The sequence below is a fragment of the Eretmochelys imbricata genome, chromosome 1, assembly GCF_965152235.1.
Source record: "Eretmochelys imbricata isolate rEreImb1 chromosome 1, rEreImb1.hap1, whole genome shotgun sequence".
In the NCBI taxonomy this organism is placed as follows: Eukaryota; Metazoa; Chordata; order Testudines; family Cheloniidae; genus Eretmochelys; species Eretmochelys imbricata.
Window position 1 is genome coordinate 187,834,638 of NC_135572.1, and position 15,002 is coordinate 187,849,639.

The 15,002-nt window shown below is 45.4% G+C and overlaps 1 protein-coding gene across 3 annotated transcripts in view; it reads right to left on the reverse strand.

The window, feature by feature from the left end:
• CD247 (CD247 molecule) overlaps window positions 1–15,002 on the reverse strand; it is an 86,356-nt gene that overhangs the window by 6,042 nt on the left and 65,312 nt on the right. For 2 of the 3 annotated variants that reach the window (XM_077820309.1, XM_077820325.1), the window contains exons 2-6: window positions 13,699–13,805; window positions 8,244–8,297; window positions 4,980–5,066; window positions 3,598–3,633; window positions 1,535–1,591 (exon numbers count right to left, since the gene is read on the reverse strand). In XM_077820309.1, coding sequence (XP_077676435.1) covers window positions 1,535–1,591; window positions 3,598–3,633; window positions 4,980–5,066; window positions 8,244–8,297; window positions 13,699–13,805 — 341 coding nt within the window. The remainder of the gene's footprint in view (window positions 1–1,534; window positions 1,592–3,597; window positions 3,634–4,979; window positions 5,067–8,243; window positions 8,298–13,698; window positions 13,806–15,002) is intronic. The other variant, XM_077820318.1, reaches the window with a different exon arrangement.

Consider the following 15,002-nt stretch of genomic DNA (forward strand, 5'->3'; position numbering starts at 1 on the left):
TGTAGTAGGGGCACTGTGATTTACTGTATTTCAATATGTAGTGTTCACAAAAGTGCCTCCTAGTTTATAGGCCAGATACAATTAAGAAACGGCCCTCATTTCTCAGGTGGTGACTGCTGCATGCCAGGTGGGGGCCAAGTGACTCTGCACTCCATTAAATACAGAGGACAATGCAGTAAGTTTCCTAACCTTCAGCTCTTCACCCAGCGTTAATTTTGTGAACAGCCTATGATGCAAAGGAAGCACTCCTGGGCCCTTTAGGAAACAACAAACTCAAACAGCATTCAGTAAAATGACATGCACGTAAATAGCCCCAGAAGCTGTCGGTCTCTCTCGGCTTTCAGAAGAAAAACCGGCCTTATCACCTGGATTCCAATCAATGAAACATTTCCCTTGGAATGGTGTTTTGTCAGATCAACCAGCTGACCACAGCATCATGCAAGATGCAGGTTTCCAAGTGAACCAAGTGTGACATTTCAAAGAGTGGCTGCAGCAGTCCTTAGGCACTACGATGTATGTACGAAAGGGTGAGCTGACAAGCTGCATGTACACCCCCATCTGAGGGGGTTAGGTGAACATTATCAGCTGTCATGCCCACTAAAGTTAAAGTTTACACTAAATACCCTTGTTTTCACAGTTTTCTGAAACAAAATACTCTTATTGAGGATGAAATTCTCCAATTTGTCTTTTTCTGAAGGTGAATTTTTTTTGGACCTTTGGGCCCAGGCCCATATCTGTTTGAGTGACAGGAAAAGGAAAGGGGGATTTACCTTTTTTTAAAAACAAGTCTACCTATGCAATTTTAGCAAGAACTACCATAAAGATGCTTGAGAGTTGAAACTCAGCAAGGGTATGATCCTTACCCAGAACCATGAGTGCCTTTATTTGGTTTGGGGGGGGGGGAAACTGGAGCCCTTGTAAACTGTGCGCCAAGCGTGCAAAACAGACTTTTCCCAGTGATGTTTGCAAACTGACAAATAGTCCAAAATTCACTTGGCATGAAACAATCAGAACTTTGAAACTACAGCACCGCTTTTCTTCAGACTTTCCCCTGAAACTTAAATTAAGCTGGGAAGGAAGAAAATTGGTATAAATAGTTTTTAAAAATCAGCACATTTAATTTTTTCCCTGAAGTTATTCTGCAGGCACAGAACTGAATGCCCAGCATAACGGCAGTGGTGTAACCGTTTGTTTCTAGTATCGATGGGATACTACCTTCTGTCTAACCTCTAAGGCTGCACTCAAGTCATGAACAGAAGTAAAAGTTACATTAATAAGACCTGGTTTTTATCGAGTGCTTTTCATCAGTAGTTTTCAAAACACTTCAATATTTAATGTATTAGCTGTTTGGAAAGCACTAGTAGACTGCGGCTGCTACTGGAAAGAAGTCAATTCTTGCTTTAGTGGGGTGGTTTGGTTTTTTTTTTAATTGGGAATTAACTTTGTGTGTGTTGTAGTGGGAACCTCTTATATGGGATGGAAAATTCTTTGCATCATTATACCTGCCCTTCTTGAAAAGAAAGGTACCACTCACCTCTCCCTTCTTCCCAATTTCACTGTATGCCTCGCCCATCTTGTCCTTCTGCAAAGACTGGCAACCAAATTTAGAGAACAGCATTAGCAGTGTAAGAAGCCGTGCTAGCCCCATTGATATCCTTAGCCCCACTGCAGAGTTGCTCCTTTCCCTCCCTTTCACTTCTAATCCCTCCCCTCCCTCAGACGACTCCTAGCCTTAGTTCCATCTATATGAGGTTGGTTCTTTGAGACCTTCTCCAGTCCAGTCTCTCTTAAAGCAGTTTCTTGGAAATTTGACAGCTAATCAAATACTTCTGTATGATGTTTAGCTCAGTCTTCCAACCCCTCTCTTAAACTTAAAAAGGGAGGGTATCATCCTGTTTTCCTATATGTTCTTCCAATCTTCTAACTGCAAGCATCCAGCTTAATGCATTCATTTCCACTGTATTCAAGATCTGCTTCTCTCTTCCTCAGTGCCCAGCATTCAGAGCCATGCAAATGTGCAGGCCTTATTACTGTCTTGCAAGTTCTTTGTTTTCAATTTGCTAGGCATTCGCCTATTGTAGAGCACTCAGCTCACTTCTCTCCATTTAGTCCATGCCTTTCCTGTTCTGCTTAAGTTAGTTGCTGAGCTCACCTTTATCCTCTACTATCGAACCTAGGTCCTTGAACTTCTGTACCTGTTAGTAATGGCTGCCCTCCAGACATAGTCTTGGCATCTTCCTGCAAGGTATCGAATCAACAGCCCCTATACTCTGTTTTATTGCAGCTGATTTTCATGCCCTTTCTTTCAAGTATGCCCCTCCATCTCTGAAATCTTCTTCCACTTTGCTCTCCCCCACAAGCAAATCATCAGCTGCAAAAAGCATGTGGCAGGGTGCCACGCTCTGGCTGTTTTCTGTGAGTGCATTAAGCACCCATGTAAATAATAAGGGACTTTTTGCCAAGCCATGGTATACTCCAACTCTTACTAGAGACTGTTCAGTTTCTCCATATGGCCTTCTAACTGTGGTAACCCTGATACAGATCCTGGATGAGTCTGGCTAGCCTTCAGCCATCTGTTTCATTCTCATACACCACCAGATGACTTTTCTTGGACTGTGGTCATGAAGAGTCAAGATCAATTCGTACTATGTGCAGGGTTTTCCTCTATAGCTCAGACTAGTTGGTTTTTGTGTGGCACATTGCATGGGACAAGCCAATGAATATGCAGCATGGATGGAATCTAACGGACTATTTATTCTACCAGTACTTCTTCATAGCACCAGCTCAACTAACTTGTAATTGGCTCCTTCACTAGAAAATCCCAGGGTCAACCAAGGTTCAGAACAGCTCCTCTGGCTGTAGAGTGGTGACCATATCACCAAGGGTTATAGGCACCCTATTTAGAGAGAAAAGCTGAACTGAGGGCCGGCACAGGGTACTGCTCAGGCTATAGAGGGAGGGAGAGAAAGGAGCTCTGCAAGGTCAGAGGAAGAGGATATCCTCCTGGCTGTGCTATGGGAAGGGGTTTACTAACTCTTAGGGACCTACTGCAATCAGAACCTGTGCTAACTCAGGTGGTGCTGAAAGTCTGTAAGGGAAACCGATGGACTCCTCCATGCAGCTGTAAATTCCCAACACAGGATGAAAACCCAGGGAGAAGTTGAGCAGGACTCCAGTGCTAATTCTCCAGGTCACTATGGCTGTCTGCTACCCCTCAGGGTAGGATATTGTTCCCCTTCACTGTGGTAGTGTTAATGAACCAGTATCCTAAGTAAGATGCTTCTGGGGATGCAGTTAGTTACAAAGGAAGTTCTGCCAATGTTACTTCAGAGAGAGCAGGCAGGGGGCCCACTGGAAGCAAAAATATTCCATAGACTGGGGCAGTAAGTGCTGGGGGTAGGCAGTATCTCTCTGTACAGTCCCCATCCTCGCCCTATGAAGTGGGTCAGTCTAGCTCATTTTGGGTAAAGGTGACAGCCTGGGGAACATATCCAAAACCTGACCCACACAACATCAGCACAGAGACACACTGCTGCGTGAGAGAGTGCATCAAGCACTGCCTTGAGCACACTGCAGCTCCTTCGTTGGGTTACTCACAGTGTAAACAGCGTCCTGAGGCTTCTTTCTTCTCTGCTGAAAAACAAAGGGGAAGGGCTGAGTACACAGCACTGTGTCAGCATCCTTTACCTCTGTGCATAGGCTGTGTACGAGCCATAGCTATGAAAATGGCATGGTTATGTACTGCCATGTTTCTATGTATCCAGTGTACACAGTGGACGCATATTACTGCCATCTTTTTCCACATACGGCTCTCCAGTCTGGCACCTGGACAGATGTGTGTAGAAGAGCTGCTGCTTTGAAGTTGTTTATTTTTATTTGTTATGCTTACTGAAGCCTAATCCTTCCTCCCTTGATCTGCATCACAGGGAAACACTGAGCAAGGGGAAGGCGTCCCCTCCCTCTTCAGCAGCAGTGAGGTCTCAGCAAGTGCAGTTACTTTAGCAAGTGCCAGTGAAGTAACATAAGAGTCAAAGTGTCACACAGATCTACCGTGAGCCACTCAGCCCCTGTATGCCCTGCCCCCACATCCGTTGGGTTTGAGATGGTGTGTGATTTCCTATTCTGGGCTGTTAGCTCCTAAGAAAGGCATGGGTAAAGATTTTACTGTCTGCACATCAAAGGCTCCAGCCTTGTGTTGTGTTAGGACTCTTCTGTCTCTATCCGAGGTCGTCCCTTGCCTTGTGAGAGACCTGAAGAGAGTTAACTACAGGCTTCAACACGAGCAGCTAGCAGGGCGTTCTGAGTCCCCTGAAAGGGGGAGTGTTAGGCTCAAGATTGTTGCTGGCCCAGCTATGTTAGGGAGGTGATTACCCAAAAAAAGCATTGGAGATATACTAGCAACGCCCTCCTAGAATGGACACAGGTATGCTGCCAAAACTGCCCGCAGCTTAGGTCAGTTCCCTGAAACAAAGAGTCTAGCATGCCGTAAGTGCAGTTTGTGCTGGCCCAGCTCCGCTGGTTTAAAAAACAAAACGCATGCACCCCCCTCACCAACATAGCTATGCCAGGAAAAGGTTTCAGGGGGTTATGTGAATTATGTCTAGCCCTAAGCCCACTGTGGCTAAGGGCATATAGGACCCTTGTCACAAGAGGTTGAGCTGGTGCAGGATTTCCACAACCAAGTCAGTTTATATCCAGCAGCCCTCAATTCTAGCCACACCACGGCAGCGTGCCAGCTGCAAAAGCCTGCTTAAGGTTGAACTGTCACTTGAGAATCTCCAGTAACCTGCTTCAGCATTAAGGCATCTACTCCGGTTGTGGACAAGTCCTGAGGGGCAGCATAGATGGTACGTCAGACATGTGTGGCTAACAGAGGATAATGGTGCCCTGTACACGTTAGCCAGGACATCGTGTGAATGGGTACAAGCACAAAAGGAAGGAAGGAAAGTTAAACAAGAGTGCAAGTTAGAGGAAATTACCTGATTTCTCCCTCCCATTTCAAGGTCAGAGCCTCTCTTTTTAGTTCCCAGAACATCATAGTCATCTCTGGTTGTACGAGACAATTTCTGCAGTGAAAAAGCAAAAGAAGTCAGAGTGACAGAGGCTGTGCTAATAAGCAACTTAGATCTTGGATTAGTTAACACTAGACGGAAATTCCAGTTCAACATCCAATTTACTGCACAAGTTATAACTGATAAATAAGCCAAAAAGTAGTTTTAAAAGAAAAATAATCAACACTAATGATCTAGAGCTGTATGCATCAGCCACCCTGCTTGCTAGTCTATCCACTAGAATTCAGATCTTCCTGACCCTAGAGCTAAAGGCAAATCACAGTTAGTTGAAATAGGATTATGGTTTTTATACTGTCTCCCTCTAGTAGCTGGGGATGTATACTCAAACACTGGAGCAGATTTGATTGTATTTAACAGAAGATACACTGATACCATATCTATATCAGCCATGACATTACACCATTGATGTTTGTCCCCCTTTTAAAAAGTCTTGATTTGCATTCAGTAAATTCAGGAAACCCTTTGCCTGAGCTCACTCTTGATTGGGACTGTTTACTTTACAAAGTAGACAAATATGAGAGGGCTGTGATAGAAGTACCCAAAATTAGGCATGATATAAAAAGAGGATAGATCAGGTGCTTCTGTTCTCCCCATCTCATATCAAAAGAATGAGGGGACAGTCAATGGACTTGAAAAGATGGCAAATTCAAAACATACAAAAGAAATACTTTTTCATCCATTCAACAATTAGATGATTCTTTGGCCACAGGATGTGGTTGAGGTCAAGAACATGGCAAGATTCAAAAAGACTGTACATTTACATGGATAAGACTATCCAGAGACTAATAGCTAATGCTAAAAAGTTTATTGGAAGAAATCTAATACCTTCATGCTTCAAATCTTAAACTAATCTCTAGCTATCTGGGGCTAGGCAAACACTGCACGAGGACCAGATTCTCACATCTGCCTACTGTGGAGTTGTTTGTATTATCCACTGCAGCATCCGATACTGGCCACTATAAAAGACAGGATATTGGTCAAGAAGGACCATGGATCTGATCCAGTGTGGTACTTCCCCTGTTCTAGGATACATAGCAAGTCACATGACTAGACCAATGGAGACATGGTGACTTGAGCCACAGGAGATAAAGTGATCCCTGTTACTTAAAGAAGAACCAGAATCGCCCCAGTAGTGCTCAGATTCTGCATGTCTGATCCCACCCCATCTTCCATTCAAATCCAAAACCTCGAAATGGACAGTTCCTACTTCTGGGGTCTAGCTCTGATCTTGCCTAGATCCCCCTGCCCCCCACTAGATTCCACGCTCACCCTTGCTATCTTCTGGGAGGAAGAGCCACAAGCCTCCACCCTGCCTGGGCTCTTTAGAGTGGAGCCACCTCAGGGACTACACAAAGGTTTTTGGGTGTGCAGTTCCTGTGCGGCACACCCGCAGCAGGGAGCAGACATTGCTGCTGCTGCCCTCAGTGAGGAGAAGAGGGTCAAGTCAATTACTAGCTCTTGCAAAGCGCCAAATACCTAGGAGCCAGGTATGGGAAGGGGTTTGTGGATGCCTCATTCAAAAAAACGCAGGAGCAGTAAGTGGGGGCCCTATTGACAGAGAGGATGTGGGGGAACAGGGGTTGAGGGAGGGTAAGCAAGCAAAAAAACAAACAAACATGGCGCAGTGAGATTTCCACCATTTGGATTCTAATGCTGGATCCAAATTCAGACCCAGACAGCTGTCAGGGTCAAATAAAAATACAACCCCCAAATGTTACCTCTGGGGATATTTGAAGTTAGATCTGGACCCCAGCAGGTCAGTGAGTCTCAGTTTACACTGAAATTCATCCATTTGCTGCAGCTCAAGACAAGATCAATTTCTGACCAGTAGGCTCTTCCACTTACTCTGGTCTCACCAAGCCTGAGAGGCAGGTTAAAAACATCAGTACAAGCATATTCCTGTTCTAGGGCTGATGCTGGTTAATTAAGCAAGGGTAGCATGACATAACTCTCTCTCTTGTCCCCTTCCCAAGAGTTTACTATACTAGTGCCTTGTCATGGTTGAATGGAAGATAGTCATGCCACTGTGCTGTGCCATATTGTCCCTATCAGCAAAGGGAGAAACTGACAGGATGCAAGTGTGTAGAAGAAAAGCTATATAACTGAACAGATCTCTGAGCATTAGCCAGCCTCCTTACCTGAGAACAGGTAAAAAATCAATCAGTGTAAATATATTAGTTTATAAACCTTTAATCACCCTCCCTCATTTCTAAAGGTAAAATAATAAAATTCTAGTAAATCTAAAATAAATTCCTGTCAGGAGATCAACAGCACATTGAGACATTGTGGGTTGTTTGGGTTTTTTTTAGAAGACATACACTATTATGTATTTTTACAAGTACGTGTCTAATAGTGATAGTACAAGCATATGGAGCTATTACAAGTGTAGTGCTCTGGTCCATTACTAGAGTACTCTTTATAAGCATAGAGGTTAGACTTGGTACCTTACAGACAACCTATGGTCTACTCCCTTTCCAGCAACCCACAATGCAACATTCAAGCAATAATTAATAAATAACCTGGGAAGAGTTCACATTTGACCCTTAAAGCGTTGCATTCCAGATATCCATATTCTAAACCCTACCACACAGAGCAGTGAAGAGACACAGGTGCCTTAATTGGGGCTACTCAAATACGTACCTACTACTCAGTGTGAGGCAGTACTGCAGGGTCAGGCCCTCTGTAGAGGAAAGCATACGCTGATGGGCACATGTGTGTTTCATGGACTTACAGACAGCACTCTGTGATCCACACACCAGCTCCTGTGCATGTATTGGACTGGCTGCATCTGCCAACTAGAGAGCACTGGCTCAATACTGGAATTAATTGTTCCCGCCCTTCTGGTGAATGGACATATCAAGTGCACCTCCTGCACATTAATAGCGTCAAGCCTTAAACCAGAGTCCTAGTGTTCTGTTGGTAACAGGTGAGTGAGAAGGAAGTTTCCCCCACGGTGAGCCATTAGGAGCTCGCCCCAGTGGGAAGTCACTTCCTCTTGTAGCTACTGCACTGCCCACTTGTGATTGTTCCTCATTAGTCTGCCTCATCCAGCCCATCCTGAGAGCCTTCTGGCCGGAAGAAAGTCACCTCATTCAAAGGACAGCAGGAGAAGAGAGCATGTCTGGATGAGCAAATTAAAAACATGTTGACATAAGAGCAGCAGTCACTTACATTATACACGTCATTCTGATCCTGCAGAGCTTGGGATTCAGGAGCGTTGCTGAACTGAAAGAGAGAGACAGCAAAGTGAGCACCTGGCAATGGCAGCATAGTAGACACAGCCCCCGGGGGAGTTATTCTTACCTTAGGTGGGGAACCTACAGACTAACAGCCCTGCCAGTGCCATCAAGAGTTTGCCATCTGGGGTGCCCAAAAGAGCCAAAAAACTATACAAATTCCTGCCCTGCTCTCCGAGGGAGCTTTCCTTTGTATTTCAGTCCACTCTCAGGCTTGGTCATCCTTTTAATGTTGCTTTATAACAGCCCTTTGGAAGCTGAAACACAGACATGATTTCCTACTGAATGTTCCCCTCCACTGTGCCCGTGCACACCAGCATGCTACAGCAGGGTCACCGTCGAGCTCCAAGCCAGTTATTGGAAAGTCTCTTATGAGGACAAGGGCTGCTAGCATTAATGCCAGGTCTTTCATGGGTCCCGCCCTGCAGGATCAAGCTCTAAAAGACTAAGGACACCCTTTAAGTCTCCAGGCTGCGCAGCGGCAGAAGGTGCTATATAGATTGGGGGAGGGGTGTTTGAAAATTTTCCTCTTAAGTCTGAATATTTTTGCTCCCATCTGCACAACTCTTGCAACCAACCACACACACTTCTCCTTGGCCTGCCCAGGCTTAGTTGTTTGTTGTTGTTGGGTTTTTTTTCGGGGGGGTGGGGGGTGAAAGAGCAGCAATTTGAGTTCTGAGATTTTTCAAAAAGTGAAAAACCACCAAATTTTTACAAGTGTTTTAACCTCTCATAGCTCAAAAGGAGCTTGGCCTAAACATTTCCAATTTGTTTTATGCACTGAAAACTAGCAGACAGACTCCAGAAATGTAAACTTAGTCTGACATTTAGGTTTTTTTTTCCCCCCCACACGAATGGCATAGCCTCCTTTGAATATTTGGCATGCCCTGTAGGCTACAGAGCTGCTAAACCTCCTTCTTACTACAATGGAGTTTACAAGGTTAGTTTGCATTGCCTATATTCATTCATTTTAAAAAGATGCATCTCTAGGGGCCCATCTGGTGCTCTGGGCCTCTGTCTCATACATTCATCACAATATAAGCAGACAAACGTGCACCCATAAATATATCCACGTCAAATGACACCCTCCTCAGCAGACTTACTAAGAGAGAGAAGAGACAAGCTTTGCTGCGTGCTTGGAAGATTAAAAAGTCTGGGCTCCAACAGATTGTGGAGTGGGGTTCAAAATAGAGGACCCTCAGAGAGCACCCTGCTCGCAGCTCCTCACTTTTATAGTGGTCACGCCATTTCAGCCTCTGCTGATCCTGACTAGCATAGTACACATTCATGGGAAGACAGACAATCTCGGGGAACTAGGTCCCAAACCTACAACGTCTGCTAGTGCAGTTTGATCCCTACCAGCTAAGGCAGGTGCTTTGCCCATGCCATTTTGAATCAGGTACAGTAGGACATTGACTCAGTGCCAATACATTGGCTCCAAGCACACCTCTATGGAGCAGCTGTGCCTGCCATGTTGGGGTACCTCCCCCCAACTCCACTACTTTGAAGGGACACAGGCATTGCTGTATACCCGTTAGTGCCACACTTACAGCTAAAGCACTTACCCCAGACAGCACATTCAGAACTTGCGTTTAAGATCTCTGAGACCCCAGCCTTGCATGGGTGTGGAGTGGGCTCTAGCAATCAGTATGGATCTCATAACCTCTGCAGTCTGAAGGTGCTTGCTGGCCCTTGTAGCAGGCTTAAAAGGGGGCTGGAGCAGTTGTAGTCGCACAGACCCTGCCAAAGCAGGCTGATGGCTTGTCAGGGGCCATTATCAATTCATTTATATACAATTCCATCACAGGGCAATGAGACAGCTAGCAGTTCTTTGAAGGCCTCCTCTGCCTATGCAGCAGCCGGGAGAGGTACCAGTTCTACAGCCTAATAGCTAAAGCAAAGAACTGACAAGCTCTACAGACATGCAGAGCCTCTAAATGCCACAAGACAAAATAGCTTATATTTATGAGATCTGCTGGGGAAATGGTTACATTTTTAATTGCACTGAAGCTGCTCTGGGTCTCCTGGGGAATTCAGCAAAGCTTCTTTGTAGCCAACTTTCTACACAAGAAGGCATCACACAAAAAGCTTTCTACCTCAGACATGCCTACGTAGCAAAAGATTGATGGAGGGTTTGTCTACACAGAATGGTTTTGAGACTATATACAGGGGTAATTGGGAGAAATTTAGTGGCCTATGATATACAGATCAGACTAGAGGATCTGACTGTCTCTTCTGGCCCTAACCTATGAATTTAGGCAAGGGCTTTGCACTGCACGTACGTACAGAACTTCGTATACAGACACCACTTTCTGGAGGGAAGAACACCAGGTAGACAGGACTTGCGTGTACAGACTCTTCTTGCTGAGGGGAATCAAAACAGCTCCTCTTTGCTCTCCCCATCATGACACTGGGAAGGCTGCAGACTCCAATTTTATAGCTCCATCTTAAATAAATGGAGTGGTACCAGGGATGGGTTTGTCATCCTGCCTCTTCCTCTGAAGCAACAACTTAGTTATTTGCTATCACTGAATTATTACTGTATACACATTCAGTTAACAGCTAGACACATTGCAGAAGGTAGGCTATTCCATCTCCTATGGGTAAAATCCACTACCTAGGACATCTCCAAGTAGATTACATGCACCTGCTGCCAATATTCAAATCACCCTGCAAATCTGTTAACCTTAGAAGGGGAATGAATTTCTCTCACTTTGGTTTCTCACTTTAGAGAAGTTCTGGGCTGGGAACAAGCAACTGCTGGGCTAGTTCAACCCTGCTTCAGCATCTTGCTGCTCCAGGTTCACAAGCTCCCTGGCAATTTTACTGAGCTGCGCCTAATGCCCGCTCTCTTTCCCCAACAGCAGGACAGGTCCATGACTCCTGCAGTCAAGTACAACGTGTGCGTGGAGGGGCATCTGTACGTCTGTCTTTTCGCTCTGGCAGGCTCACACAGACTAGCAGTCCTAGAGCAGCACTTTCATCTGGATTTATAACGGCAGCCAAAAAAAAAACCCCACAACTCCTTCCTGCCACTGCCGAGTTCCATTCATTTCTTCTAAAACTTTCTTCCTTCTGATTTTCGTGGTGCATATGCTGCCTTGGGACACTGTTTATCTGTGGAACAGATGAGTGCCAGCAGCTGCAGGGCAAACCACCCCTCTGCCAGCCCCAACTAGCATACCTCCGCCCTGCCTGGGAGTACCCGCGAGAAGAGAGATCCAGTTCCAGGCCTATTCAATCCTTGGCTTCTCCACTGCAGGCTGACAAGGAAGGTGCCTGTTTTGAGTGGGGTTTTGGGCTGAACCCATTGATTAGAGTAGACTGAAACCAGAGGGAGATTTCTCACTTCGCCAGTCAGAGCGGAGATGCTGGGGAAGGGCTGCTTGCCTAAGCCAGGGAGAGGAGGGACGCTCTCCTCTGTTTTTAGCAAAAAGCAGGGGTTGTGCTTTTCCCCGGCCCCCTCACATTGGCCTCTGGGGGGAATTGGACTGAAGCCACCAACTCCCTTCATGAGTCACTGAACAGTCCATCAGTACCCACTTACCCCTATCATAGCTCCCAGCCGGAGCCAAGCCTCCTAAGACTCCATGTATCCGTTACCAGTCCCCAACTCGACATCCAGAGTGGTGGTTTTAAACACAGTTTAGCTTGGGATTTATCCTAAGTGCTCAGACCCTGTTCCTGAGGTATTCCTCTCTCACCATTTATCATGGTCTCTTCATTTCAAAGAGGCATAAACCAACTCACAGTGCTGACCCAGCATCTCCTACCTATTCTGTGCAGCCTCTGGTACTGTGTCCACCACTGTAGCATCAGAGCAGCGTACAGAGTTAAGAAGGACCCAGAGATGCCAAGGTACTCCGGCTTTATTCCATTGAAGCCAATGAAAGTTAAGAGGCTAAATACCTTTACAGCTCTGGGCCAAGGAGACTGGCATCTATCATGTGAGGTTTCCTCCCCTTCAGGGAAAGGTTATGTCTCAGAGTTTTCACCTGAGACAGCCAACATCACTAGTCACTTTTGAAGTTTGGGTACAGTTGAACTGCATGGAGGCTACTTCAGTTAGAGTTCCCCAGCTACTGGTGTTCAAGTTTCCATCCATCCCTCTGACACCATCTCCTCTCTGGCAAAAATGCCCATCTTTACCGCCCACTTCTCCCACACCAAGCCTTGTGCAGAAGGAAAAAATAATCCCCAACAAAATCGGTAGGCCCACTGCTTTATCCTTCCTCAAATTCTTCCTCTGTTATGACGCCTGTAAACACCACTAGCAGAGAATGCCTCAGCAAGGAAAGGCTACTGTTTATTTTGCACAAGCATCCACATTTTACGGTTATTTTGTCCCCCATCCCCACTCCTGTTTGTCTGTTTTATACACCCATTTTGTCTTGTCGTAAGTTGAGATAGTGATCTTTCTGAAGCAGGGACTGTCTTTTCATTACCGTGACTGGGCCCCATGGCACAACAATAACAAACGTGCGCACAATGGCTACCAGACCCACAATTCCTTACTCTGTTGTCAGGGCGTGTTGGGGTCCCTGAGCCTTCAGGGCTGAACTATTATCACGTGACTGTCATGTTGCCTAAAGGCAGGAAGAGCTCTGACCACGGCTTGAATGAGGCAATATCAGGCTGGGGCTGGTTGGCATTGTTCTTTATATCTATACCTCATCCAAAGACCAGGCCAAAGGTGGGGCGTGAGCCAAAAGTCACCCACAAGAAATGCATTTTGGATTCAAGATCGTGTGGCTGCAGATGCTGAATCCTCACAGGATGTGGACTCTGGGGAACCTTGCCATCATCACCCACAGTGACTAGGTTGGCTACTTTCTGAAAGCTCCCAGGCCCCTTCTTGTACTTTCCATATTCTGATGGTGAGTGGGTGCGACTCTTGAAGGAGCACTGCCTGTTTCTTTTTAATTAACCCACCAGTACAGATCACCAGCTGCAATGTTTTGCTAGATTTTGCATTTTATGCTTGGGAAAATTCTTCTGGGCCCTGCTCTGGAAAAACAAAATCAGTTAAGACTGCTCACAGCCCACTTCAGAAAAGGAAAGGCCTTACCACAAAGGAAGTTGCAATAATCCTACCATGCTTTCCCTATATCTTCAACGCTCAAATACTGAACTGCTTTCACTCCCGCCAGATCCCAGTACTTAGCAACAGGCTCTCAGGCATCACAACGATCAAACTGCAAACCCAGCACTTCTCATTTGCAATGGGAGCTAAACGATCATAGGCTTATACACCAACTTTCAAGCCAGGCAACTATCCAAGAAAAGCTGATCTTCCCCCAACCACTTCCCAGTCCATAGACAGACTGGATTACGTGACAAACACCTAATGGTTCAGTGTTTTGAGGAGACACTGTGGCAATTAGACTAACCTTAGCTTTCAAAAAGAGGGCCGTAATGATGACTGCATAGATGAAGAGGATCCCATCCAGTATGTAGCACAGTCTCGGGTCTGTCAGTCCCGGAACCGGTGCAGCATCTGTACAGAAATACCAAGTACATTAATAAAAACAAGGTCATCTAGGTTATAATATACAGGCTGGCGTGTATATGGCTTTGCTGCCCTCTACTCAACAGAGCAACAGCCACTTCAGTGTGTATGATTATGTACCCCCATAGCGGCTGGAGTCCTACAAAAGGACATACAAGCCCTAAGGCAACTGGCAGTAAAGGAAGACTCTCTTTTAGCACAAGAGGCTAAAGATGACTGTTATGAAGCAGAAAGTCCAGGTTCTATTCCCTGTGGCATGTGTGCACAGTTTTAGCTGGCGACTAGGACATCTGCATATCTATGGTCAAAGATCAGCTACAATGCAGTTATTTGAAGAATGCCTGACATAGACAACTACTACCCATCAAGTCGGTCATTAGGATCCAATATTATCCCCTGCAGGGAGTCATGGCAACAAGCAGTTGTGACACAGAAATGCTGTTAAGTGTTGGTGTTTATGTCCTGGGCCCAATCAGATGATATGGTTAAGGTTACCTCCCGATCCCATCTTATGGCAGGCAGCAGAATGCCCTGACTCCAGTGGCACCTATTACAGTCATGACTACACTTTTTCAGAGAACTAAAAAGAGGAGCCAGAGCGGAGAAATTCAGCTGTGGAGCCAAAAGTTCAGGTCCAGAAGTTGGAGCAGTCTTAGATCGAGGGTTCAGGTCCAGAACCATCTGTAGAGGAAAGGTTACAGTGTAATCTAAAAAGCAGAGAAAGATCACCTTTCCGGGAAACGGAGGAAGGTAACAGGTTATTTGAATTGCAGAATTAGAGGGAATTCAGAGAAGGGTGAAAAAAGTATCAAGAGTACAGAAAACTCATATGAAGAGAGAATGAAAAGTCTGGGATTGTTCGCCTTAGGAAGGAGATGAATAAGAAGGGACAAGTACATAAAATAATAAATGGTGTAGAGAAGGTAGACAGGGAGAACAGCAGTTCCCAGTCTCATAACACAATTAAATTAAAAAGGTGGCAAATTCAAAACTGATACAAGGAAATACTTTTTCACAAAACATGTGATTAAACTATAGAACTCATTACCACAGGAAGTTGTTGAGACCAAGACTTTAGCAAGATTCAAACTTGGCATTAATACAGATATCAAACATATCCAGAATTACCATAATTCATTATAAAAATTGTGGAATGGGTATAAAACCTCATGCTCCAGGGTCTAA